Below are 24,892 nucleotides of genomic sequence, written 5' to 3'. Positions count from 1 at the left end.
ATCGAAAAATGGACTTACTTTTTGCCTAAGCTCAGTTCAATTTGATAACGATATATCCAGGTCTAATCGACACCCCATATTCGATTTTTAAATTATTTTATTTAAAATATATTTTAAAAATATATAGTACACTAAATCCACTAAAAACACTAATTTAAAAGTTTTCCAACACATTAAAATTCACTAAAAATATTTATACTAAAAACACTACGATAAATATAATAAATATTTTATTTTATTAAAAAATAAATATAATAAATATTTTATTATATTAAATATAATTTTAAAATTTTATATTTTGGGTTGAATTATTTAGTTAGGTAAGTTTTCTTTTTAGGTTTTGGGTAATGTGTTTAATTATTATTGGTTAGTAAATTAATACAATATTTTTTTATAACATAATATATTTGAGTCAGGCTTGACCAAGCTTAGGCAAAAAAGTTTTGCCCAGGACCCCATTTATATAAAGAATGTGCCTTAAATTATACCCAAACATATTTTTTCAGGTATCAAATTTTGTCCAAACTCTTCCATTTTGGATGACTTTACAGGTGACTCGACCCATCATCATCGAGAGGCAAAATTCAAATAAACAAATTCGAAAATAAAAATAGTCTGCAAGTAACTTTCTTGAAGCATTGCAATTGCTTGTTGAAGAAAGTGAGCGCGGTTTGCGTTGTAAGCGGTGTGAATATTGGCATCATCCTATTCTCCCCTAAAGGAAAACCATTTTGCTTCGATCACCCGACCGTTACCTTAGCAAAAACCCTAACCGTTATATTATTCTGTTCACACTATGCTTTTAATTTTTCATATTCAAGGCTCTCATTAGTTTGAGAAAATAAGCCTTTAAAAATGCAAATTTATTTTACAATATTTTTTATATTATGCATATCTGTTTTGCTATCTATATTTGGGGTTTGAGGTTGTCCCTTCCAACAATATTGTCTCCTAGATTCAAACCTATGTTTTTCGTTATATCGATTTTCTTCATTTAATATTCTTATTTGTTAATGTATAGATAATTTTGAAAATTAGATTTATATTTAATTAATATTTACTTAAGCATTGATTTAAATAAACAAGAGTCGCTTAACATTTTTAAAAGGTTTGTTTGGACAATATAAAGTAATTAAATTAAAGTACAATTATTAGGTAGTAATTACATTCTCTTGTAATTATCTACGTATTTAGCTAGTGATTATAATTCTATGTTTGATAGTACATAATTTATATTTCTAAACAAGTAACAAAAATTAAAATCAAATCATCATATTGTAGCACCTTTAACCCGTATCCGTCGCTGGAACAGGGTTATAGAGTATTATCGGGGTTTACAGATAAGTCGAGCCAAAGTTACAATTCACATTCAATAATAATCATATAGTCCCTTAAATGGACCCTCGAAGCCCAATATGAACAGTAGAAATGATTTGGGACTAAAACGGAAACACTAAGAATTTTTTGCAAATTTACAAAATTTTCCTTATATACAATGCCCACACGCCCGTGTGATTAGGCCGTGTGGCTCACACGACCGTGTTCTTAACCCGTGTAACTCTCTGACTTATAAGGCATGAAGAAATTTAGGTCATACGCCAAGTCACACGCCCGTGTATTAGGCCATGTGGTTAATTTAATTTTCATAAATTAGGTGCAGTTTTTACACGGCCAAGTAACACACCCGTGTCTCTGCTCGTGTGCTCAATTCTGAGCATTCTGTTTCTTATTTTTAAGGTGCAGGGGACATACGGCCAAATCACATGCCCATATGCCAGGCCGTGTGTCTAGACACACGCCCGTGTGGACGAAAATAGGCCATTTTAAGACCACTTTTCTCACCATTTACACAATAAACCTGCATATGATACTTTCATATACCAAAATACAATAATCAAGCAGCTAACACAAGTTTTAATACAAGCTTTAGACCTATATTTTTTAACACAATTCATTTGCATAAATTTACCATATAATCTCATTCATTGTTTACTTTTAAATTCTATTTAACATATATATATATATATAAATATATATATACTAACACATATGTGTGTGAGCCATTCAAGACCATATTACAATATCATTTTCTTTTCATTCAATCCTATACATGCCATATAAACCAAAAGTTGTACTATAAAATCTACCAGTAAAATCTGTATAGTGTATTCCGATATGTTGATCCGATCCTCTAAACTTGCGTCAATTTACACAGAACATTAACACATAGAAGTAAGCTTATGAAAGCTTAGTAAGCTCATAAATTTAAAACTTAAATCTTACCGAATTACATTAACAATTCAATAACAAGTTTTTCGCTAAAGTTTCCTGTCATATACAATTTCAAATGATGAATTCACTGGATTGAGCTCAATATCAATAACTAACTAAATCTCAACACTTGATTTCAAGTGACACTTACCATTACTTGTCAAATTAGGGAACGTTTTACGGAATTGAGTACTTCATTAGCTTGATGCCACATTCCACTTTGGTTTTGCACACATTTTACTGTGGCTTTGCCATGATCACACACTTAATCACATTGCCATAGCCTAGCTAAGGTCTTACACTTACACACATATATAACTGCCATGATTTAATCATGGTCTTACGTTCACTTTCACAGTGCCATAACCCAGTTATGGTCTTTCAGACTATGCCATAGCTCTGTTACGGTCTTACACGTCACACTTTGCCATGGTTTAACCATGGTCTTAACCGTCAATTCATCACTGATCACTGAATGAATGTACTCAATCCTGCGTTTCACTTAATTTGAACTTTCAATTCGATTTTCACAACATTACAATTATCACAATTCAAAAGTAAAAATACAAATTATAAATATTGTATACATCATAAAATTAATATAAAAATTCAGCCATATGAACTTACTTAAGCTAATTTATGAAAGTTGTAGAAATTCTAGGACTAATTGGAAATTTTCTCTTTTCCTCGTTTATCTTCGGATTCTCGATCTATAATATAAAATTTTCCATTAATTAGCATTTAATTCAATTCTAGTTCACTTCACAATCTATGCCCTTCAATTTTTAAAATTACACTTCTACCCTAAAATGTATAATTTTTTCAATTTAGTCCCTGCTAATTAACCCATCAATTGAGTTAAATTTTATTAATCAACACTTTATATAGTTACTTTAAGCTATTACACAACCTTTTATATTCATAAATTTAAATATTAAACCCTAATTTATAACTTTTCACGATTAGATCCTAAAATAATTTCAATTAAAATCACTTAATAAAATCATCTTATAATGAATTAAAAGCTTCAAATCCATGATAATTCCTCTTAAACATACAAAAATTATCCATGAAAACTTTCAATTTCATCCATAGAATAAAAAACTAATGAAATCAATAGTTGGACCTACTTGTAAAAGTCACAAAAACATAAAAATTTCAAAGAAAAAGCAAAAAATTGAACTCACATGGTGCAAAAATATGAAAAACCAGCTTGTTTCTGACCTCCTAAGGTGTTTTGGCTGATGAATTATGAAGAGATCTCTAGATTGTTCAATTTAGTCTTTGTTTTATATTTAATTTTAACCAAATTACCATTTTGTCCTTAGTTCACATTGCTTTCTTGTCCATTTCTATACCCATACCGTCCAGCCCAAATGATTTGGGTCTAATTTACTTTTGACTCCTTCCTTATTAGACACTTAAGCTATTTAATCACTTTTGTAAGTTTTGCACCTTTTACAATTTAGTCCTTTTTAATTAATTAACTATCAAAATGTTAAAATTTTTCTAACAAAACTTTAATACTATATCAATAACACTCCATAAAAATTTTTAAAAATATTTATGGCTTGGTTTATGAATTCGAGGTCTCGATACCTCATTTTCAACCCATTTGACCTAATAAATTCTTTTAATTCACAAAATTCACTAATTCAAGAATATTTCTAATGTCACACTTGACTCATAAATATTAATTTACTAAATTTTCAAACTTACTCGTCGGATGTAGTGATCTCGAATCACTGTTTCCGACACCACTTAAAAATTAGGTCATTACACATATGTATTATGTCGATCTAAAAAGTAGTTGATAATACGATTACTAATAAAAATAATAAAAAATAAACTTCATATGCAATTTTATCCAATTGTTCTATAGCATATTTGGTATGATAAATATAATTTTTGCCACGACTTTATAAAGATATATATATTTTAAATAAGTTATGATAAAAATATATAACATTTTTATGAATAAGTATATTATTTACGTAATATATAACATGGACATATGAATAAGTTTTATTCATAATTCTTGAAAATAAATTTTTATAAATAAATATATTATAACACTTTTATAACGTGTAAATTATTTTTGTAGTAAACTTTTTCGTCAGTAACTTTAGAAACTTTTAGGATTTAAATAATATAATATTTTTATAACATTATAAAATACACGAATTATTTTTATAATATAGTTTTTAAGATTTATAATATAAGATTTTTGTCATAACCATCCCAAATATAAATATATGTTTATGCTTATAATATAATATATATTTTTTGTTTTTATTTAGGTGATGGGTTTTTTGCCAGATCATTTGGAACTTGTTTACTTCAAGTTTAGATGATAATGGGTGCAAGTGGTTTCCAATTTTAGTAATTTTAGATTTGGATTAGTTCAAATTCGAATTGGATAGGGTCAAATTGTTGGCTTTTATGATTAAATTAAATTGGATTAAATTTTTATTCGTTTTAATTGATAGGGCTTTCAGGGTAGGTAACGAGTTTTACTAAAGGTGGCAGATGTAGTCTTAAACTCTCCCTTGACCTTTTTTTTTTTTTTAGGTAACGAGTTTTAATCGATTGCCTTTAAATCAAGTACTTCTTACATGTGATGTATCAAATTTATCTTCTAACAAAATTTTTCTAATAGGAAAGCTAGGGAATTCAAGAAGTGTGAGTTCAACATCATTATTTGAGCATGATTTAGGTAGTCAATCTGTCACCTTATTACCCCCCCTTGGAACAAACTGGAATTTAACTTCTTGTAACTGCCTCTTAGCTTCCATAATCTGTCGTATAAGTGTCATCAAAGGAGTATTCACAGAATTTCCCAATATCATCTCAATAGCATCCAAGCAGTCACTCTCAACAAAAATCTTACTATAGTTTTGTAGTTGAACTTTAGCGACGTAAATTTTTTTTTTGTTTTCGGTTGCTAATTGAGACGATTTATTGAAAATTTGAAAACCGACTTTCGATTTTATTAAAAAAGGGAGTCGCCACCGATCTTTTTTCTAGATGTGATCGGACACCTAATAAATTTATTTTTTAAACAAAAAGAAGGCCGAGTTTAGGTCTACATTAAAAGCCAGAGAAAAAATAGGGTTCGAGAGTCGGTTACGCATGAGGAAGGTATTAGCACCCTCGCGACGCCCAGAATTGGTATCTTTATTAAACATGTGTTGTCTTAATTTTCAAAAATGCGAGTTCAATACAACATTTAATCTGATCCGATTAAAACACGAAAAATTTCAAGTTTTTTAGTTTCTTTTGATAAGGATGTTCCGTTTTTAACACGAGCCGATTAATATTCACCCAACATAGCAATGAAATAGACGACTTAATGTTAAATCGATACGTTGCCTTATTTGTTGAAATTAATTAAAAAGTATGAGTAAAACATTATTATAATAAGAATTCATAAATAATGTAAACAATGATGCAATTGATAATAAAAATATTAAAAACTAAGAATATTAAAACAACAATAACAATATTTACATGAAAATAAAAATAATGTACTACTAATATAATAAGAAAAATAATGCATTTATAATAATAGAAAATAACAATATATACATAAAATATATATATACATATATATATATATATGTTGATAATGATGAAAAGAATAATAATTATACTAATAATAATGGTAATGGTGATGATCAAGGAATAATAAAGTAAGTATAAGGATGTACAAAAGATATATGTATACATAATAATATTAAAATAAAATAATAAGCAACAATAGTGTAAATAATAAGTATAAATATAATGATATATATAAAAAGTATATTATATACACGTATAATAAAATATATACTAATATTAATAATAAATACAATAGAGGTAAAAATAGATATAATAATAACATGTACATAATACGGTATTAAAAATATATATATATAATACAGTTATTAAAAAATATATACATGAGATAATATAAAAAAATAATATAGTATTCGAATATATACATGATATATATAAAAAGTACAATATAAAAATGTATACATAATATGATATTAAAATATCTTCATAACATTTACATATTGGAAATAATAATGTTAAAAGTACCTATTAATAATATTATATAAATATATACCTATATATATTAAAGATGTATACGTATAATGATATCAAAAGTATGTACGTAATATAGAGTTAAAAATACATACATAATGTAGTTATTAATAATATATATATATAATATAATAAAATATATGAATAATAGGATATAAAATATAAACATAATATATAAAAATATACTATTTAAAAAATAATATACATAATATAAGAGTATTTAAAATAATAGACAAATAAATAAAAATGAGTAAAAATAATATACATAATAGTATAGTAAGAAATTAATCTATTTATAATAAGTACTTAAAACATCTATATGTATATACGTATAACAATGATAAAAAATAATAATAGTGAAAATAATAAATATAATAATAGAAACGATAATACTATATAAAAAGTATATATAGACATATATAATAAAATATATACTAATATTAATAATGAATATAATATTATAATACTAATAATAACAATATGAAATTAAAATAACTAAAAATAATACCATATGTAAAAATATATACGTATGCATATATAATGAAATCATACACTGGCATAAAAAATAATAGTATTGATAATATTAATAATATTAGAAATAATAATAATAACAATACTTAATAAAGAAACAAAAATAAATAAGAAAGGACTAAAATTGAACTAATAACAAAGTTTTGGGGCAAATTTAAAAGGAAATAAAGGGGAAAGGACTAAATTGCACGTGCAAACAAATAAGAGGTACTAGATCGGGCAATAAACCATTCGGCCTAAAATTCACAGCAGTAGAGGGACCAAAATGAAACAAAAACAAAATATCTGGGCAAAATTAAAAATACAAAAAATTGAATTATAAAGCTATAAAAAAGTAGAAGGGCTAAAAGTGCAATTAGCCCTTCCGTCAAAAACACGCGGATCCTAAGCGGGTATGGGTCGGGTCGGACTGGGTCGCATCAAAACGACGTCGTTTTGGAGTTAAAAGGCAGCCCCCAAAACGACGTCGTTTTGGGAGGCTATATAAGGCCAAATTTTTCCAAAAAAAATTCATTTGCAACATTTGAAAGAAAAAAAAAAAGAGAGAGAGGGAGAGAGGTGAGGCGATTTCCGGCCACAGGGCCGGTCACCGTCAGGTCGCCGGACCGTCGCCCGCCGCCGCCGCCGACCACCGTGCACGGTGGCCGAAAAAGGTAATTTTTTTTTCTGTTATTTATCTATATATGAATGAAAAAAATGAGAAGATGAAAAAAAAAAGATTCGAAATATGAAAAAAAAAAAATGAAAATCACCTATTTTCTTCCGATCTTGCTTTTGTATTTCTCTAATTGATGCTTTTGAATTACTGTTTTCTTTTAATCTAATGCTTTTGTATTCTTCAATATATTGCTGAAATCTCTTTATAATGGTTTTAGATTTGGCTTTTTTTATAGCCATTACAACTTGTTTCATATTTTATATTTACTATCTTCTCTTTCCTTTAGCAGATGCAAGTGGTGATAGGGACTTAGGCGGTGGAGCAGGTGGCGGTGGGTGGTGTCAGAAGATGGTGCAATGAGACGTTGGCGGCTAGGGGGGTTAGGGTTAGATTTAGGGTTTTTTTTTCTGATTTTGGGTTTTAGTGTTTGGGCTGTTAGGAATTAGGTTTGGGATTTGGGTTATTGTTGGGTTGATGTAATTGGGTGGGATTGTATTGGGTTGTTGGGTTAATTTGGTTTGGGCCAAAATTGGCCTGTAACAATTTTGTAGTTGAACCACTTTAAGACCAATTAAAATAGCCCATAATTCAGACTTTAGAGCAGAGCCTCTCCCAATGCATTTCTTGAATCCTTCCAACCATTTGCCAGTAGAATCTCACACCACACCACCCACCATTAGATAGTGTCCATTCATATTAGAAGATCCATCAACATTAATCTTAACCCATCCACTACTTGGCGGATGCCATTTCACCCTGATACCTTGATTAACTCCCAATGACCCTGAACTTATTAGTGATTCATGGATATTAGAGACAAAGCATTTAGCCCTGCTTACAATCTCATCAGGCTTGTTTGAAACTTGTTGAAAAATAAATTTATTCCTATTCTTCCACAATAGCCAACACAAAACAGCAAAGAGTCCTACATGGGCATCATTTCCCCCAAAACCGCCATTCAAGTTGGTAATTACCCAATCCAAAAGATCTAAATTAAAGAAGTAAGAAAAATAAATTGGGGGTATTACTTTTTGAGCAATCACGCAGGTATGAATGACTGTTTCTTAAATATCCCCATATAGAGTGCAGTCCTTTGTGGGAGACAGATTCCTTCTATTCCTTCTAGTCCTTTGTGGGGGTATTTCTTGACCCTTAATCCTCTTTGTAAATATATTACATTTGGAAAAAAACTTATTATAATTAATAATTGAATATAGGTATAATTGGTTGTAATTATGCATGTGTAGCATGATTCAGTATCCATTATAATTAATGGGTTTCATTGTATTGGGTATGTAACAGCCTAATTTTCAGTGGTATCGGGAATAGAGATTTGAGATCACCAAATCTGACGGGTGAGTTAAAAATTTAATAAATTAATACCTATGAGTCAAATGTGAATATAAAAGCATTTTTGAATTAGTGAATTTAGTGATTTAAAAGAATTAATTAGGTAAATTGGGTGCAATGAGGTATCGAGACCTCGACTTCATAAATCGAGCCATAAATATTTTTAGAAATATTTATGGAGTGTTGGTGAGGTAGTAATAAAATTTAGTCAGAAAATTTTGACGTTTGGGTGGTTAATTAAATAAAAAGGACTAAATTGAAAAGGGTGTAAAAGTTGCTAAAAGGATTAAATAGCTCAATTGTCAAATGAGGAAGGACCTAAAGTGCAAATAAGCCCAAAGGAGATATTTTGGGTGGCAATAGCTGAGAAAAATCAGGAAATGGGTGAAACAAGGGCAAAATTGGAAAATTGCCAAAATTGGCTAAATAAAAATGGGACTAAACTGGAATATCTAGAATTCTCTTCATTTATCTTCATATTAATCAGATGAAAAACAGCCATGGAGGAGGGTTCAAGCTGGTTTTCATACTCTAGCTTCATGTAAGTTTAATTCTTGCTTTCTCCTTGAAATTTTTATGTTTTTGGACTTTTACAATTGCGTCCAACTTACTATTTCATTAGTTTTTGATTCCATGTCTAATTTTTGAAGTTATTATGGATGAGTGCTGGAATTATATGATGATTTAGCATGGAATTAGAGCTTTAAATTGTTTATATTCTGATTTTATTGAAAGAATTGAATAGAAAGTGAATGTTTGGGACCTAATTGTAAAATAGTTTGAAGTTAGAGTTTCATGTGGAAATTCTGAATTTCAATAGTTATGAAATGACTTATAATGTCTAGAAAAAGTATTAATTTAGAAAATTATCTTAATTGAGGGGTTAATTGAGCAAGGACTGAATTGTATGAATTGTGAAATTTGGGGTAAAATGGAAGTCAACATTTTGCACTAAAACTGTTTTGGGCAGCAGCAGTAGTTTAACTTTGAAAAATCACCAAAAATTGTATAAATCTAATTAGAGGATGAATAAAAGATGAAATTAAAGCTTATTGAGTCTAGTTTCTTATAAAAGAAATTATGTAAGCAATGAAATTGTAAATCATGAGATACAATAACTTTTGTGAGACAAGGTCAGAATGATTTTGGGTTCCCCTATTCTAACTTTGGAAAATAATTAAAAATTGGATAAAAATAATTAGGGGCTTAAATTTATATGTTTAGAATCCTTAATGAGTCTATTTTCAATAGAAATAAATGGAAACATCACTCGAATTCTATACGAGGAGATAATTAATTTTTAGTGAAGAAGGGTCAGAACTGTTAGATAGCAGATCAGGGGAAAATTTAAAGAATAAACTGTACTTATTGGCTAAACCAAAAATTCTTAAAATTTTATGGTAAGAATATATATGAGTCTAGTTTCAGGAAAAATTAGCAGATCTTAATTTGGAGTTCCATAGCTCCAGATATAAATAATTTAGTGACTATGACACAGATGGATAGCTTTGAATATACATATAAGTCAATAGTGAAATTATTGATAACGTTACTTGTAAGCATGATATGTACATTAAGGATGTGGAATGGAGAGGAAGAGGAGGAAAATATATATGAATATTCAGTTAGCATGGCTAATTTGCATGTTTTAAGCTCATGGACTAAATTGAATAAAAGTAAAACTTTAGGGGGCAATTTTGTAAAAATGTCAAAGATGACTAAATTGAAGGGAATGAATTGTTTTATTATCTAAATTAATAAATTGAATGAAATTATCAATTTAAGATTGGGTGAAATTTGGAAAAATAGTAAATTACCAATATGCCCCTAAATCTTGGTATTTCTGCAATTTAGTCAGGTAGGTTCGTATATCTTGAATGAGCATGTAAATATGACAATTTAAATATTGTATCGTATTTTATATGATGTTTGAATTGAATATTTGAAAAGGATGTTACATGAAACATGAAAATGAATACTAAATAATATAAATTAATTGAAATTATTCTGAAAATCTTGGTAATGCCTCGTATCCTATCCCGGTCTCAGGTACGGGTATGGGGTATTACAGAGTATAATTGAAACACCGTAATTACTTACATTTTATAAGGGGTTGAGGATCGAGAGAATTAAGTGGGTAATTAATCATGATGACTTTCAAGTTTTTATTTTAATTATCTAATTATCTAATTACATTGTACATTTATAAAAATAATATAAAAATTAAATTATAATTATTCTTAACTAGTCAAACACATCTAAAAAATTAAAATTATTTGTAATTGCAAGAAAGTATATTTTTGGCGTAGAAGGAAGTATATTTCTTTTTGGTGATAATAAATTTTTTTTATTTTACAAAGATATTATCGGTCCGTTTTGATATTTTTGAGGTCCTAGGTGAAATAATAAATTGGACCCCTTTTAAAAATATATATAAATAATACAATAAAAGCTGAAAATTGTTTGGCCTTAAGAGATGAAACATTTATGGTAAAAAATAGAAAATCCTAAGCATTTAATTAATTTATTTTAGTCTGCAATTTTTTCCCACATTAAAGGCTGAAAATTATTTTTTTGGGCTCCTTTCAGCCTTGCACCCTGCGCGGCTGCACTCTCAAACAATCCAGGTAGGGCTTGGACATTATCATATTTAATTTAATTTAATTTTTATAGGTTATTTAATTTAATAAAATTTAATGAATATCAAGATTTTCTTCTATAATTTATGGTTTCAAAGGATACACAAGGAAACTCTAATTATTTCCTATTACACGACAATCATAGATAATCTTTACTAGCTTTATCAAAGCATCTTTTGAATAAATATGATAATTAGATAATTAAATCAAGCCTTAATATAGAATTGATTTAATTAAATCAAGGCTTAATTAAGCATTGATTTTAATTACCAATAGCTAGGCAATGAATTATTCTTTTTATAGGAAAAAAATTGGGATTGTGTAATTATTTATCTTCATTAACTAGTGCTATGTGTAAGAAAGAGTTAAATTTCAAAATTATACATTAATGGTGAGTTTGGATGTGCAGTGTATTTATATGTGCTTAGTGCAAAAATAACGGTGACGGTGAAAATAGATACTGTACGTAGCATGAGACAAAAATTAAGCTAAACGCACCACACACATCTAAACCCACCCTAAGTAAAAATTAATTTGATATTTTTGAGTAACATTTAAAGAAGAAAAAAGTGAACAAAATATGATCATTATACTAATTAATATTGTTAACCTTAATTATAGTTTGAAAAGAGAATATTGAGATAATAATTTTAGGATATTATTTAATACTAAGTTGAAAATTTGGATCAATTCTCCTAAAAATTCAACTTACCATATATATAATTGCTTTAATTTGGATATAATCTTATAAATTTTCTTCCCTTTAGAAGAATACCATTTTTTTCTAAGACGTACATAGGATATAACAATGGCATCTCTAAATCAAACCAGAAGCAGCAACACCACCACTAAGGCAACGAGGGGTCGCCAGAAGATTCCGATAAAGAAACTTGAAAATGAAAGCAGTCGCCAAGTGACTTTCTCCAAGCGCCGCACTGGTTTGTTCAAGAAAGCGATCGAGCTTTGCATTTTATGCGGTTGCAACATCGGCATCATCGTGTTCTCTCCCAAAGGAAAACCGTTTTGCTTTGGTCACCCCGATATCGACACGATATTGGAGCGTTACCTTAGCAAAAACCCTAACCATGATGATGGTTTGATGATGTCTCCATGTCTCGAAGAGTTCAACGAGGAGATCCGGGAGACATTGGAGAAACTTGAGGAAGAAAAAAAGCGAAGCAAAGAGATCCAAAAGGAAAACGAAGAGAGAAAAATGAAGGGACTGTTTTGGTGGGATGACCCTATTGATAATAATATGGGAATTGAGGAACTTGAAGCTTATGCTAAAGCCTTGGAGGAGTTAAGGAATAATGTGGCTAATAGGGCTAGTGTATTGATGGAAGATGTTTTTGCCATGTCGACTGCCATGACGGTGGCTAATCCTGATGGTATGGGCAACAATTTTGCCGTCCAAAACAGTGGCTTTGCCGTCGGAGACACCGGAGGGTACGGGGATTTCAATCTAGGTGTTGAAGGTTTTAATTTTGGTCATGGTCATGACTTAGATTATTAAATATTCTCTATTCATCATTGAAGGTATGTCTATGGCTATTATTTTACGTTATAAAATTAATCTGCTTAGTTTTTAATTATTTTATGAACAATATAGATCTATATATATGATCATATATAAATGAAAACTAGTTTTTTTTATACCTTTAACTGCATTATTGTAGCTTTACATCTTTGTTTATATAGGGTGGGTTTAGATTGGTGGCGGGTTTACCTGCGATTAATGTAAAAGTAACGGTTATTGTAAGGCTAGATATTATAGCATGAGTCAAAAAGTAAACTAAATGTACAGTACCTAATGCACGCATCCAATCGTTCATCCAAACCCACGCATAGTTTTATATAATTTTATTTATTTATTCATATTTTTATCATAAAGTTGATAATTTCGGTATTAATATTGCTCAATAATATATTTAAGAGAATCTTAAAAGTGATTTTGCATTAAATAAAAGAAATTTTATACGCTTTGTATTGTTTTTTCTTATATTTCTTAAGAAATTTCTAGATGCACAAAAGATTTAATGTCAATATATTGATACAAAAATCAGTCCTTATTTTTAGTGATGTATTTTCCTTTTTCAAATATAATAATAAAATTATTTTATTTGGAAACAATTTAAAGTTTTACTATCTAAATCACACAAAAGAAAAAAAATAACTTATCAGTGAAAATATTTGTTTTGAACAATCACATTACAGGTTCCGATCATATCTGTTTTTTTTTGACACAATGCCTAGAACTACCTATAGCCCTTCCTCAACCTATAAATAGAAAGATAATGTGTTTTAGCGCACATACGTCCTCCTACATCATGTCTATACCAATAGAACTAAGACTGAATCGGCAAATGAAAATATTATTTGCTTTCTTAGTAAACTTAATCAATTAGATTACTATCATCTTGGTTTTCAATTTTTATTTTATGTTTTTTTTTATAAATTTTGATTCATGATAAAATTATTATTATTTTAGGTAATTTTACAATTAATTTACACACTTTTAACTCGATTTTCTAAATTACACATCACAATTATGATTCAAACCTATGAAAAATTCATCCAATACCACTAGATTAAGAGTTGAGTTTCGGCTCGAACCGATACCTTGTGTGGTCAGAGTTATAAACCAGATGAGTTGTGGGGTTGGTCGACAACCCACTATTCCAAGGCACATTGATATTGTAACAATCAAATATATCAAACAATACGTGTGGTGTGCTGAGAGCTCTATGACATGGTCTTAGAGCAAAAAAAATAATGAATCCTCACATGAAGACTGTCACAAAAACCGAATCTGAAAGAAGAAAGAGACGAAAGTGCTCTGTAAACGACAAAGGTGTAGCATAGAAACATCTTGTCATCTTCATTGTTTTACGTGTATGATGATGGCTTAACAATCAACTCCCATTGCCCAATCCATTATTGTCTTTGCACAAAGTCCATTTTTTGAATTTAATATTTTTATTTAAATACTTTCAAATTTCGGATGAACTTAGACAGTAACCTGGACAATGAACAGTTATAACTCACAAGTTGATATTGGAAGCTAAACTCTCCCACCAAAACTAGGAAAAAGAAAAGGAAAAAACAATGGGTCCATTCGGCCCTGAAATTTCAAGGTCCTCACTTTCTTCTACTTGTCCATGTTATTGTAAGATCAAGCTCAAGAAACTTCCCTCACCAAATGCCAACAATTCCTTTTATTCAATCACAAAAAACCAGCAACAGCCCAAACCGGAAATAAGTAGGGTTGCACCACGTGACATGCAGGGAGGATGCAGCTGCTTTTGTGGCATTGGCTACGGCTACGGATTCTAATCATGGATGCTTGTCGGCTTTTCTATAAAAAAGCCAAGGAAAGAGCTGACGCAGCCAACTCTAAAATTTGTTGTCTAATATGGATTTGGTTGGGGGTGCTGTCGATTTAGGTTGTTTGTTGTAATAACAACGAATCAGATGAGTTGGGTACACATGTTTTTTGGATTGGGACTATTTGGTAGATAAACATAAGTTCTTTGGCATTTGTACAGTCCTAATGACTCAAACCTGAATCCGAGATGACTCAAACTTGAATTCCAAACTGATCCTAACCCAAAATGTACCGAACAAAAATATGTTTAGTAATAATATAATCAGTTTCAAATTTTAAGACTGTTTAAATGTGTTACAAACAGGTCATTCCATGTATCTGTAACTCCCGGCAAGCACCAATGCATGCAGTCATCATGTTTCTTTCCTCCGGCTGTGGAAGGGTGAGCATCAGCTCTGAACTCACTCAAGCGGGTAATATCTAAGATGTGGACGTTAGACCCCTTGAGGGCGTTGTATATGTGCTGATTTACAAGCCTTGTCTCCACATTCGTCCCATTGTTTTTCAACGAGAAGAGATCTTCCACCTGAAAACGGACATAATCAATTCAGCCTTGGTCCGGAGTGGACACAAACCAACAGATGAACAATTTTTTGGCCAAATGAAAGATACTAACTTGTTCGGGTAACAAAGGCTGTAACCGCTTACAAGAACCACCTTGGTCCCAATCACCACCTTCAAAATGCCTTGGTGATTGCGTGCGAAACAATTTAATAGCATCCGCTCGCATGGTTTTCTCCACAAACCGTATCTGCCGATTGATGATCAGTAAGAACTAAGAAGGTAAGCTGAGTGTTGTAAAAACAATAGTAGCAAACACCATTTGCAATAACATACCATGTGATTTAAAACCTTATCCAAGCCAAGATCAGGAGGTATGGGAGGGATTACAGGTAGACCCTTTTCAAAGAAAAGCATGGGTGACTTAACTGGGTCAAATTTCGAAGGAGCCCACCACCTATTAAAGAACAATCAAAATGGTTAATCTATGTCAGGAAATCTATAATTACAACAACGGAAATATATGGACTAGAATAACAAGAAATTGTGGCCAGGGACCAACATAAATATATAGCACAAGTTAGATAGCTTGAGACAAAAAGCTTTGATAGTTGCATATAACTCGAAAACCACATCCAACAACGGCAATTTGTCATGTCATTAAAATCCACTTTTGGTCATTTCATTCAACATGGAAATAGGATCGAAATGCTAGAAAACAACTTAGGAACAAAAAATAAGAACATAAAGGCATGCATGCTACCAGGCTATTGGCACCAAAAGATCTCAACAAACAACCAACAAAATATTACAAAACAACCACAAATTACACAGCTTGAGCCACAAAGCTTTGATAAGTGCATATAACTTGAAAAACACATCCAACCATGGCAATTTGTTATGTTGTTGAGAAACACTTCTGGTCGTTTTCATTCAACATGAAAATAGGATCGAAATGCTAAAAAACATACTATTGGCACCAAAATACCTCAACTAGCAATCAACATAATATTAAAAAACAACCACAAATTACACAGATCAAGCCAAAAAGCTTTGAGGATTGCTTATAACTTAAAAACCACATTAAAACAAACTTTTGGTCGTTTTCATTGAACATAAAATAGGATCAAAATTGTAAAAAACAACTTAGGAACAACAAACAAGAACATAAAGGCATGTATGCGCTACCATGCTATTGGCACCAAAGGATCTCAGCAAACAACAAACATAATATTATAAGACAACCTCAAGTTACACAGCTTGAGCCAAAAAAGCTTTGATGATTGCATAAAACTTGAAAACCACATCTAACCATGGCAATTTGTCATGTCGTTGAGATACACTTTTGGTTGTTTTCATTCAACATGAAAATAGGATTGAAATGCAAAAAACCAACTTGGGAACAACAAACAAGAACATAAAGGTGTACTACCATACTATTGGCACCAAGAATCTCTCAACAAACAACCACAAGTCCCACAGCTTGAGCCAAAAAGCTTTGATGATCGCATATAACTATTGGCACCAAAAGACCTCAACAAGCAATCAACATAATATTATAAAACAACCTCAACTTACATAGCTTCAGTCAAAAAGCTTTGATGATTGCATATAACTCAAAAACCAGCATTAAAATCAACTTTTGGTCATTTTCATTCAACATGAAAATAGGATATAAATGCTAGAAAACAGCTTAGGAACAACAAACAAGAACGTAAAGGAATTCTACCATACTATTGGCAACAAAAGAATCAACCAACATAATATTATAACATAACCACAAGTTACACAGCTTGAGCCAAAAAGCTTTGATATTTGCACATAATTTGAAAACTGCGTCCAACTTTGACAGTTTGTTTTCGTGTCATTAAAATCCACTTCTGGTCATTTTCATCTACCATGAAAACCGGATCCAAATGCTAAAAACAACAAAATAGTACAAAAAGGAATGCTACCATAATATTATTGGCACCAAAAGATCTACAACATTTTAATGGAAGTGGGAAAAAGGCTAACCAGTGTCCTGTGTTAAAGATTAGTATATCATGGAAGCTTGGAGCCTTTTCCCATGTGCTTTCTGGAACATCAACATCAACTCTATAACCTTCTTTATATCCAAGAGCTTCTACCTTACCACCATTTCCATTAGCTGACCATCTGCATTAAACACAATCAACAACAATACAGTTCCTACCATGAAATACAAACAAAAAGAAACTAAATTGGAGTTTATAAATTGGAGTTTATCTAAATGATTCAAAGCAGCTTACCTACCATAGCGTGCCAAAAGATTAGTTCTATGATAAGCAATGGTGAGATTATAGTGAAGGAAAGTAAAGCCACGATCAGCTCCAGCAGGACGCCATTTCTTCACATCATTGGACACACGTTTCAAAGTACAAAACAAAGATACAAACATGTTTCTGTTTAAGGAATCACCAATAAACCCTGCACTGTTGAATATTGATTAAGGCCTAATTTGCTTTAAATTAACTAACTTTGAGACAGAGAGATGGGGGAAGTACCAATGTTGGTATCTCTGTAAGTGTGAAGAAACTGGAGGGGATCGAACGGTGGGAGATCACAGTTACGAGGCTTCCATCGCCAATTAATGATGTCTCTACCGTTGGATTTGTTGTTCAAAATGCAATTCCATCCTTTGAATATCTCCTTGCAGCTACTGTCGTATCGATCAAATCCCGCATTTGGGTCGTAAACCCATGACCCATCGGAGTAATCGCATGAAGAATCGCCGGTTGCAGATGGGGCTGATCGGATGGTGGGATTGGCGTCGATGGGTTTAAAACGGAGGAATTGGGGATGAGTTGTGGAAGAGGAAATGGAGGCTTTTCTGGAAATAGAGAGAAGAAGAAAGAAAGAGATGAAGCAAATGAGAGACAACAAAGGGAAAAGAGATGAAAGCTTCTTTGTTGCTGCCATGGAGGTCTTTGTTAACCATTAAACACTGCTTAAATGAGCTAAGCGGATAACCCCAAGGGAAAAAAACATATGCGAGATCTAACTTGAAGGTAAAAAACAGAGTAATGGGTGTTATATGACGTGCCACAGGGTGAATTTGAGTAATTTCATTTGACTGCTTTGACTCAAAAGCCAAATACTAGTTTCAATTCAAGCTTATATCTTTTTCACTTTCCTTTCAAATTCCTCAGCTTGTTTGGTTGCTGAGAAAAAAAAAAAACCAATTCTCTTTCTTTTATCATTTCAATTCAACAAGTCCTTATATTTTACTTTTCTGAATTTGGGTTTAATGGGTGCAGAAGCCAGAGTGTTTCGGTTCCAGTAAGAAGCATCAATGTCCCTGCACTTTGTAAAAAAGTTATGGATTTATCTTCAACACTTTCATTTATCAACTTTAGTCCCTATACTTAAAATCTAACTTATCAATTAGAACTTAAACTCAACTTGATTTGACTATAAAAAGGCATTGACATGAACCCCTGTTAACTTTAACCTCAATTAACTTTAAAATGATCAAACAGAAAATAATTCAAATAAATAATTCGAAAAGACCTAAAATAATTTTCTTCAGCTTTATACTTTGAAGATAAAATATTTTGGATTATCTAGGTAAATTTCGACTCAATTCAATTATCAAAATAATATTTCCCAAATAATATGATCTTTATAATCAGAATAACTCAAATAAATATTCAATAAATTATCAACACATTAAATATAAAAACTGTTTTTCGCTGATTTTGTGTCTACTTGTTCTGACATCAAATTACCAGTTTCATACTTTTCAACAAATATTAATTATGATTTTTTTCCTATTTAGGAAGATAAAAAAGACTTTAGAAAGGTAACTCATTTTTGTTTGCTGGGCAATATAAATTTATTGAAAATAAATCTCTTATAAAAGTGCTACAAATTCACCTTCAACATGGACTGCACCAACAAAGCACCTAAACACATTATAGCTAGAGTTTCAGTCATGCAAAAGCTAACTCATTTATTTACCATTTTAAACATCACACATACGAAAGATTATCCAGCATACTTAAGAATGATAGTAACACATATGAGATTTTGTTAAGAACATAGAATTGTTCCAACAAATGCTAATTAATGCATGAAGCTTTTTTCGGGACTTTTTTTAGGGGGAGTTCTATAATATGCTGGCACAGTTAGAGGGAAAAACATTTGTCTGATTCCTTCAGAGTATATGTAGGGGAGAAGAATACTTGATGCCACCTGAAAAACATGAAAATATTTTTATTAATATGATTCTATATCATAATTATATTTAAGATCTTATATATTTATATCATGTTAATATAAAAATGTTTGGTAAAGATGCTGACCCAAAGCAATTTAGCCCCATCCCACAAGCGTTTGGGAGAAGGAAATGGAAGTAACAACCGGCCAACGCCATACATTGCAATGAATAAGAAATGAAAGGCTAAGCTTAATGGACGAGGGCATAAACCACAGAGCATAGCGGATGCTCCATATGAAAACATCCCTCCAAGTCTCAAATACCCCAAAAAGGTGTGCTGCAGATTCTCCATTGCAGGATTGGACGAGGCACTGAATACCTTCTGTAGGACATTAGCCAGTATATTTATTGTAGATGACATTGGCTGCATGTAGTTAAAGGGCAAAATTATACCTTTTTCATCATTGCCATTCACTTTCAAAATGCATATAAAACATCAAACCACAATACCTTCCTCAGAGTATAAAAAGATTCGAGATATTTGGAAACGGTGAATGCGTCGGATAGATCATGCAAGGGTCTTATAAGATCCCTAAGTATTACAACATCAGACAGAGCAACAGTCATTCCCCCTCCGGTTATAGCGTGCCGCATGTTGAGTGCATCTCCAAACAAAAGCGCACCAGGAGTCAGGTGTGGAGCAGCAGCCATGATTTTATTCGGCGATATTCTTATGTTACCCTTCTTCTTTATTGCAGATATAAAGGAATCGTACAATTCAGGAAGAACCTGAAGCGTATTATAAGCCATACAGTTAGTCCATAAATTAAGCCAAATTCCCCTAATGAATGAATAAAAGAAAGATCTAAATATACCTTGGGAGCCACCTGAGTTTTCAAGTAACATGCCATTTCACCATTGGAAACTGAAGGTACCTGTTCACTAGGAACATTCACCATGCAACGAATTTCAGTGCTGCTAATGGGAGAGAATACGATTGGTGAAGGGTGTGCTACTATAATAGCTCCATAATTTTTAATTGGTAGGTTACAGTTCGTCAGTATAAAACCAACAAAATAAGAGGGTATATCAACCTGCAAAAATAATGAAGACCTTTATATATTTTCTCAAAGCATAGAATTTAGGATTTAGTCCCTCTATTATCCTAAAATTAAAATTTAATCTCTTTGCTTTAATTTGGAAAAAAAATGATCTATCAATGTTATTTGTAGGTATCATTTGTAATAAAAAGCAACTAATAATATTATCAATTTTGGACATACAATAACATTATAAAAATAAATGGATTTAAATTAAATAAAATAAAGTAGAATGATTAAATATAAAATTTTAGCATAACAGAGAGACGAAAACCATAATTGAACAAATTTAACAAGAATTCCTAAGCAGTTTCACCTTAGGAGAGCAAAGAGAGCGTCTCAAATTTGAGAAACAACCATCGCATATAATTGTGAGAGAAGCGTAAGCTGTCAACACTTGACCACTCTCACTTTTGTACTGCACTCCTTTGACAATACCATTTTCTTCAATCAGAGATGTAACTGTCCCTTGTTCTAAACTTACGCTACATTATCATAACATCAAAGCATCAAATTGGATCTTCTAAAGAAAAAGTATAATTTCAAATGTACTCTTTCTAATAAATTGTTGTAACAAGTTAATACAAATAGAAGTAAACTTGTCAATGTTAACTTAAGCCTAAAATATAACTTGATCAATTCAAGCCTAAACTTGGCTTGATTTGACTATAAATGGTCAACAACATGAATCCCTCTAAACCCAACCTCATTTTACTCTAACATAAATTGACCATTCAAACCCAAAATGATCCAAACAAGTAAGTTGAAAATATAAAAAATCGAGGTGACTATAATCTAAAATGACATGAACCTATCATGAGCTGACCTTAAAAACTCGAGCTTCAAGCCCTATTGACCTAAACTCGAAAGGAATCAAATCCAAACTTGAAACGGTCTAATCCAAGCCAGAATTTAACTCAAACCTGAAATGACTTGAATCTAAGTTCTCTAAAATCGAATTTACGCAAAAAATTGTAGAACTCGAATGACTCGATCTAGATTGACTTGATCCAAAATCGACTCGACTAGCTCAATTGACAGGTCTAAACAGAAGCAATGAGTTAAAACAAACTAGAAATCACTTAAATCCTTTAAGATAAAATGTTCTGGCATCTTATGTTGATATTGAAGAATGATTGAGATGAGGGAGAGAAAGTACTTGTGAAGAGATGCAACTTTTTTCCGCAAGCTTTGAACGAAACGACCATTATGAAATGTTCTTCCTGCAACATGAGATTGAAACTTTTCTAAAGGAAAAGATACGTGAGCCTCCTTTCCATCCTTGTATAGAGTATAACCCAAAAGTCGTTGCGCATCAATATCATCTACACAATCTATAGAACCAACACTCAAAGTAAAATAAGTAATTTTATAAAGAAATAACATTATAACATTATATTACATCTACTATTTAAATCCATGACTTTTCTTGTTTACCCACGAGGCCTAATTCAATTAACTTTAAGTAGCCCCCTGGTATTAGACTTTCACCAGCCATTCTATTAGGCGCATTTAAGTCCCTTTCTATCACTCGTACTCGACGTCCATCCTGTAACATGTAAGTTGTTAAGAATTGTTACATATGGTATCATATTGAAATCCAAATTTGAAAGCCAATGAAATCTTGGCATTATTGCTTAGCGCAAAAACTTTGTGTTCTTGAGCACCTAAGTTTGAGTTTTATCTTGTGTAATTGCGACATATAAATTTCTAATTCTATCATGAGCGTATACCATATATGTTTTTTATTCAGATTCTTTCTTATTGTGTATTTTCCCAGTCTTTTTACAAGCTTGATTCTACACTATAACTACTTTGAGCATATATTTGAATAAAGGACATACAAAATCTTTTTAACTTGCTTATGATTTTTTTTAATTTCACTGGCAGTATACATGACAATAATTCAGATATTTATATGCATTTATATTAAATAAAATCAAATTGGACTGTTAAAATAGATTTTATATTTTTTAACTATTAATTGGTTTTACACAGTTATCAATTAAAAAGAGTCAAATATATATTTTAGTTATTATTTTTGAATCGGATCGGCAATTAAACTGATTAAATCATTAATTTTGATTTAATTCGCTCATTTTATTTAAATCAAATAAATTATTAAAATAAAAATATCAAAATTATAAAATTTGGTTCAAGCCAATACTCTAAATCAAATTTCAAACAACATTGATTATTTCATTTTACCATCAAATTAAAATTTGAATTTATTATAAAAATCAACACAAATCCATGTGAATTTAAATTAAGTTGTCGAAATATTATCTTACCATATAACACTTCAACCAATAATAATAAAATACGAACTTAATTAGCAATTGTTCTTTTTAAAAAAATTTGATAAAAGTATCATAGAGGCCATTGTACTAAGAATTGGATTGCATTTTGTTACTCTACTTAAAAAATAGTAAATTAGTCCCATTATATTAAAAAGCAAACTGGTTCTCAGTTAAAAATTCTATCCATCTCTACAATTTAAAATCGATCCCTACAAGTTAGCATGAGGTACACATGATACACTATGTGTAATTGTCTGGTTATACCATCAGCTGCACTAATTTTTAACAGTAGAAATGAATGAAATTTTTAACAGTTAATACCAATTTTCTATTTAATCTAACATACAAGAACTAATTTACCCATTTTTTGAGTAAAAGAAATAAAATGTAATCTGATCCTAGTACAAGAAATTTACTAAGAACCTCCATGATAATTTTACTAAAAGAATAGTAATTGTTATATGCTAGAAGAGGAAAATAAGATGATTAAACTATGGTAGAACAAAATAAAGAAAAAAGGAGAAATTATGAGACCTTTCCAAGAGAATAGGCAAGAGCAGCACCGGCAACACCGGCGCCGACTATGATAATATCCGCAGTGCCAACACCCTCACTTCCAGTTTTGTTTACACTGTTTTTCTTTGGAAACTCCATTGAAGCTACTCTGTTTAGCTTCCTCTGTCCCCCAAATCTGATTAGGGAATTGCAGTACAAGAAAACAAACCCCAAAAGAGAGGCTATAACACCTCCAATTACTCCAACCATGTACTGCTCAGCCATTGATTTAAGAACAATGTATGGAAGGAAAAATCAAGAAGAACATCATTTATAGAAGAAAAGCGTGCAATGGCATCTAATAATCACCACAATTGACAAATAAGATATTTCAATATGTGCATAATATTTAATCATGTTGACAATACATATCAAACATTTTAAATTATTGTGAGCCCTCTCATCTATACCTCATAAAATCTTAAATATGATATTTGTATTATTATATGTGGACTGTGTCTCGCATTTTAGATGAAATAGGATTAATGTCAGGATGAGGAAGAGACAACATTTTGATGAGGGTCACGATGTGGCGACGTGTTCTCTACTAAACCGAGTTTCATCTTCTAGTTAAACTCCGCTATCTTTTTCTAGTTTAGCTCTAATTATTTTGAGGATATTTTAGTTATATTTTCACACGAGTTTCAACATATAAATATGACTTTTAACAACACTAGAGAGATCAATTTAAAAACATAATTAAGAAAGAGTTTTGTGGGAATTTTAGAATAACTTTGTATTTTTGGGTTCAAGTTTGTCTTTTTTTCTCTATCTTGTACTCCTATTCGGTTATTTATCATTTTAGTGAAGTTTTTTTTATCTGTAATTTTTTATCCTCTTAAAAGGAATTTTTTTCACATAAAAATTTGTATGTGATTTTTCTCTATTTATTTTTATTCGTTGCTTAACTCGAGTTTACGCCAACATTATACTATATATACCATAAATATAGATAATAAAAATAACCTCTACAAAAGTAATATATTTATATAGGCAATTAATTTTTGTGTCCTTTCGTATGTCATTTAAATTTAACTAAAAGTAGTGATAGACGATTTCTTTTGGTGCATTACAATTTAATTTCGGAAAAATACAGAAGCATTGGCAAGTATGAAATCTAAGGAATTTTTGCAATACAGTGATGATGTTATGTGGATGGAAGAATACCCTTTTTTTTTTTTTCCTTGAAGTTCTAATTGCTTATGCTCTAAATGGTTAATGAAATGAAGAAAACATTCCTTTTAAAAAAAACTATGATTGATGACTGAAGTACATCCACCACACGTTATGGAAAAAAAGGATGCATTATTATTGCAAAAAGAAAAAAAAA

The 24,892-nt window shown here is 30.7% G+C and overlaps 3 protein-coding genes and 1 long non-coding RNA gene across 4 annotated transcripts; 2 read left to right on the top strand and 2 right to left on the bottom strand.

The window, feature by feature from the left end:
- The first annotated feature begins 7,412 nt into the window (after positions 1 to 7,412).
- On the top strand, positions 7,413 to 8,147 carry LOC128291665 (uncharacterized). Its single transcript, XR_008281482.1, has 2 exons — positions 7,413 to 7,547; positions 7,842 to 8,147. It is a non-coding gene; the product is annotated as an uncharacterized LOC128291665 (long non-coding RNA).
- Positions 8,148 to 12,349: 4,202 nt separating this feature from the next.
- Positions 12,350 to 13,054, top strand: LOC108458671 (agamous-like MADS-box protein AGL61). The gene has a single exon (XM_017758077.1). It carries the CDS (start codon positions 12,350 to 12,352, stop codon positions 13,052 to 13,054), a length of 705 nt encoding a protein of 234 aa, XP_017613566.1.
- Positions 13,055 to 15,172: 2,118 nt separating this feature from the next.
- On the bottom strand, positions 15,173 to 18,712 carry LOC108458057 (protein trichome birefringence-like 13). The gene is made up of 6 exons (XM_017757296.2): positions 17,953 to 18,712; positions 17,698 to 17,875; positions 17,444 to 17,584; positions 15,764 to 15,884; positions 15,543 to 15,677; positions 15,173 to 15,452 (listed from the first exon to the last, which is right to left on the bottom strand). The coding sequence occupies exons 1-6, from the start codon at positions 18,365 to 18,367 to the stop codon at positions 15,195 to 15,197; spliced, it is 1,248 nt and encodes a 415-aa protein (XP_017612785.1). The 5' UTR covers positions 18,368 to 18,712; the 3' UTR covers positions 15,173 to 15,194.
- Positions 18,713 to 19,258: 546 nt separating this feature from the next.
- On the bottom strand, positions 19,259 to 23,991 carry LOC108457979 (squalene monooxygenase SE1-like). Its single transcript, XM_017757204.2, has 8 exons — positions 23,542 to 23,991; positions 22,145 to 22,256; positions 21,867 to 22,041; positions 21,024 to 21,192; positions 20,483 to 20,701; positions 20,118 to 20,396; positions 19,753 to 20,031; positions 19,259 to 19,642 (listed from the first exon to the last, which is right to left on the bottom strand). Exons 1-8 carry the CDS (start codon positions 23,785 to 23,787, stop codon positions 19,514 to 19,516), a joined length of 1,608 nt encoding a protein of 535 aa, XP_017612693.1. The 5' UTR covers positions 23,788 to 23,991; the 3' UTR covers positions 19,259 to 19,513.
- Between the last annotated feature and the right edge of the window lie 901 nt (positions 23,992 to 24,892).

Source organism: Gossypium arboreum, chromosome 4 (genome assembly GCF_025698485.1).
Source record: "Gossypium arboreum isolate Shixiya-1 chromosome 4, ASM2569848v2, whole genome shotgun sequence".
Classification (NCBI taxonomy): Eukaryota; Viridiplantae; Streptophyta; class Magnoliopsida; order Malvales; family Malvaceae; genus Gossypium; species Gossypium arboreum.
Note: the sequence above shows the minus strand (reverse complement) of the source record. Positions and strands in the feature narration are given on the sequence as shown.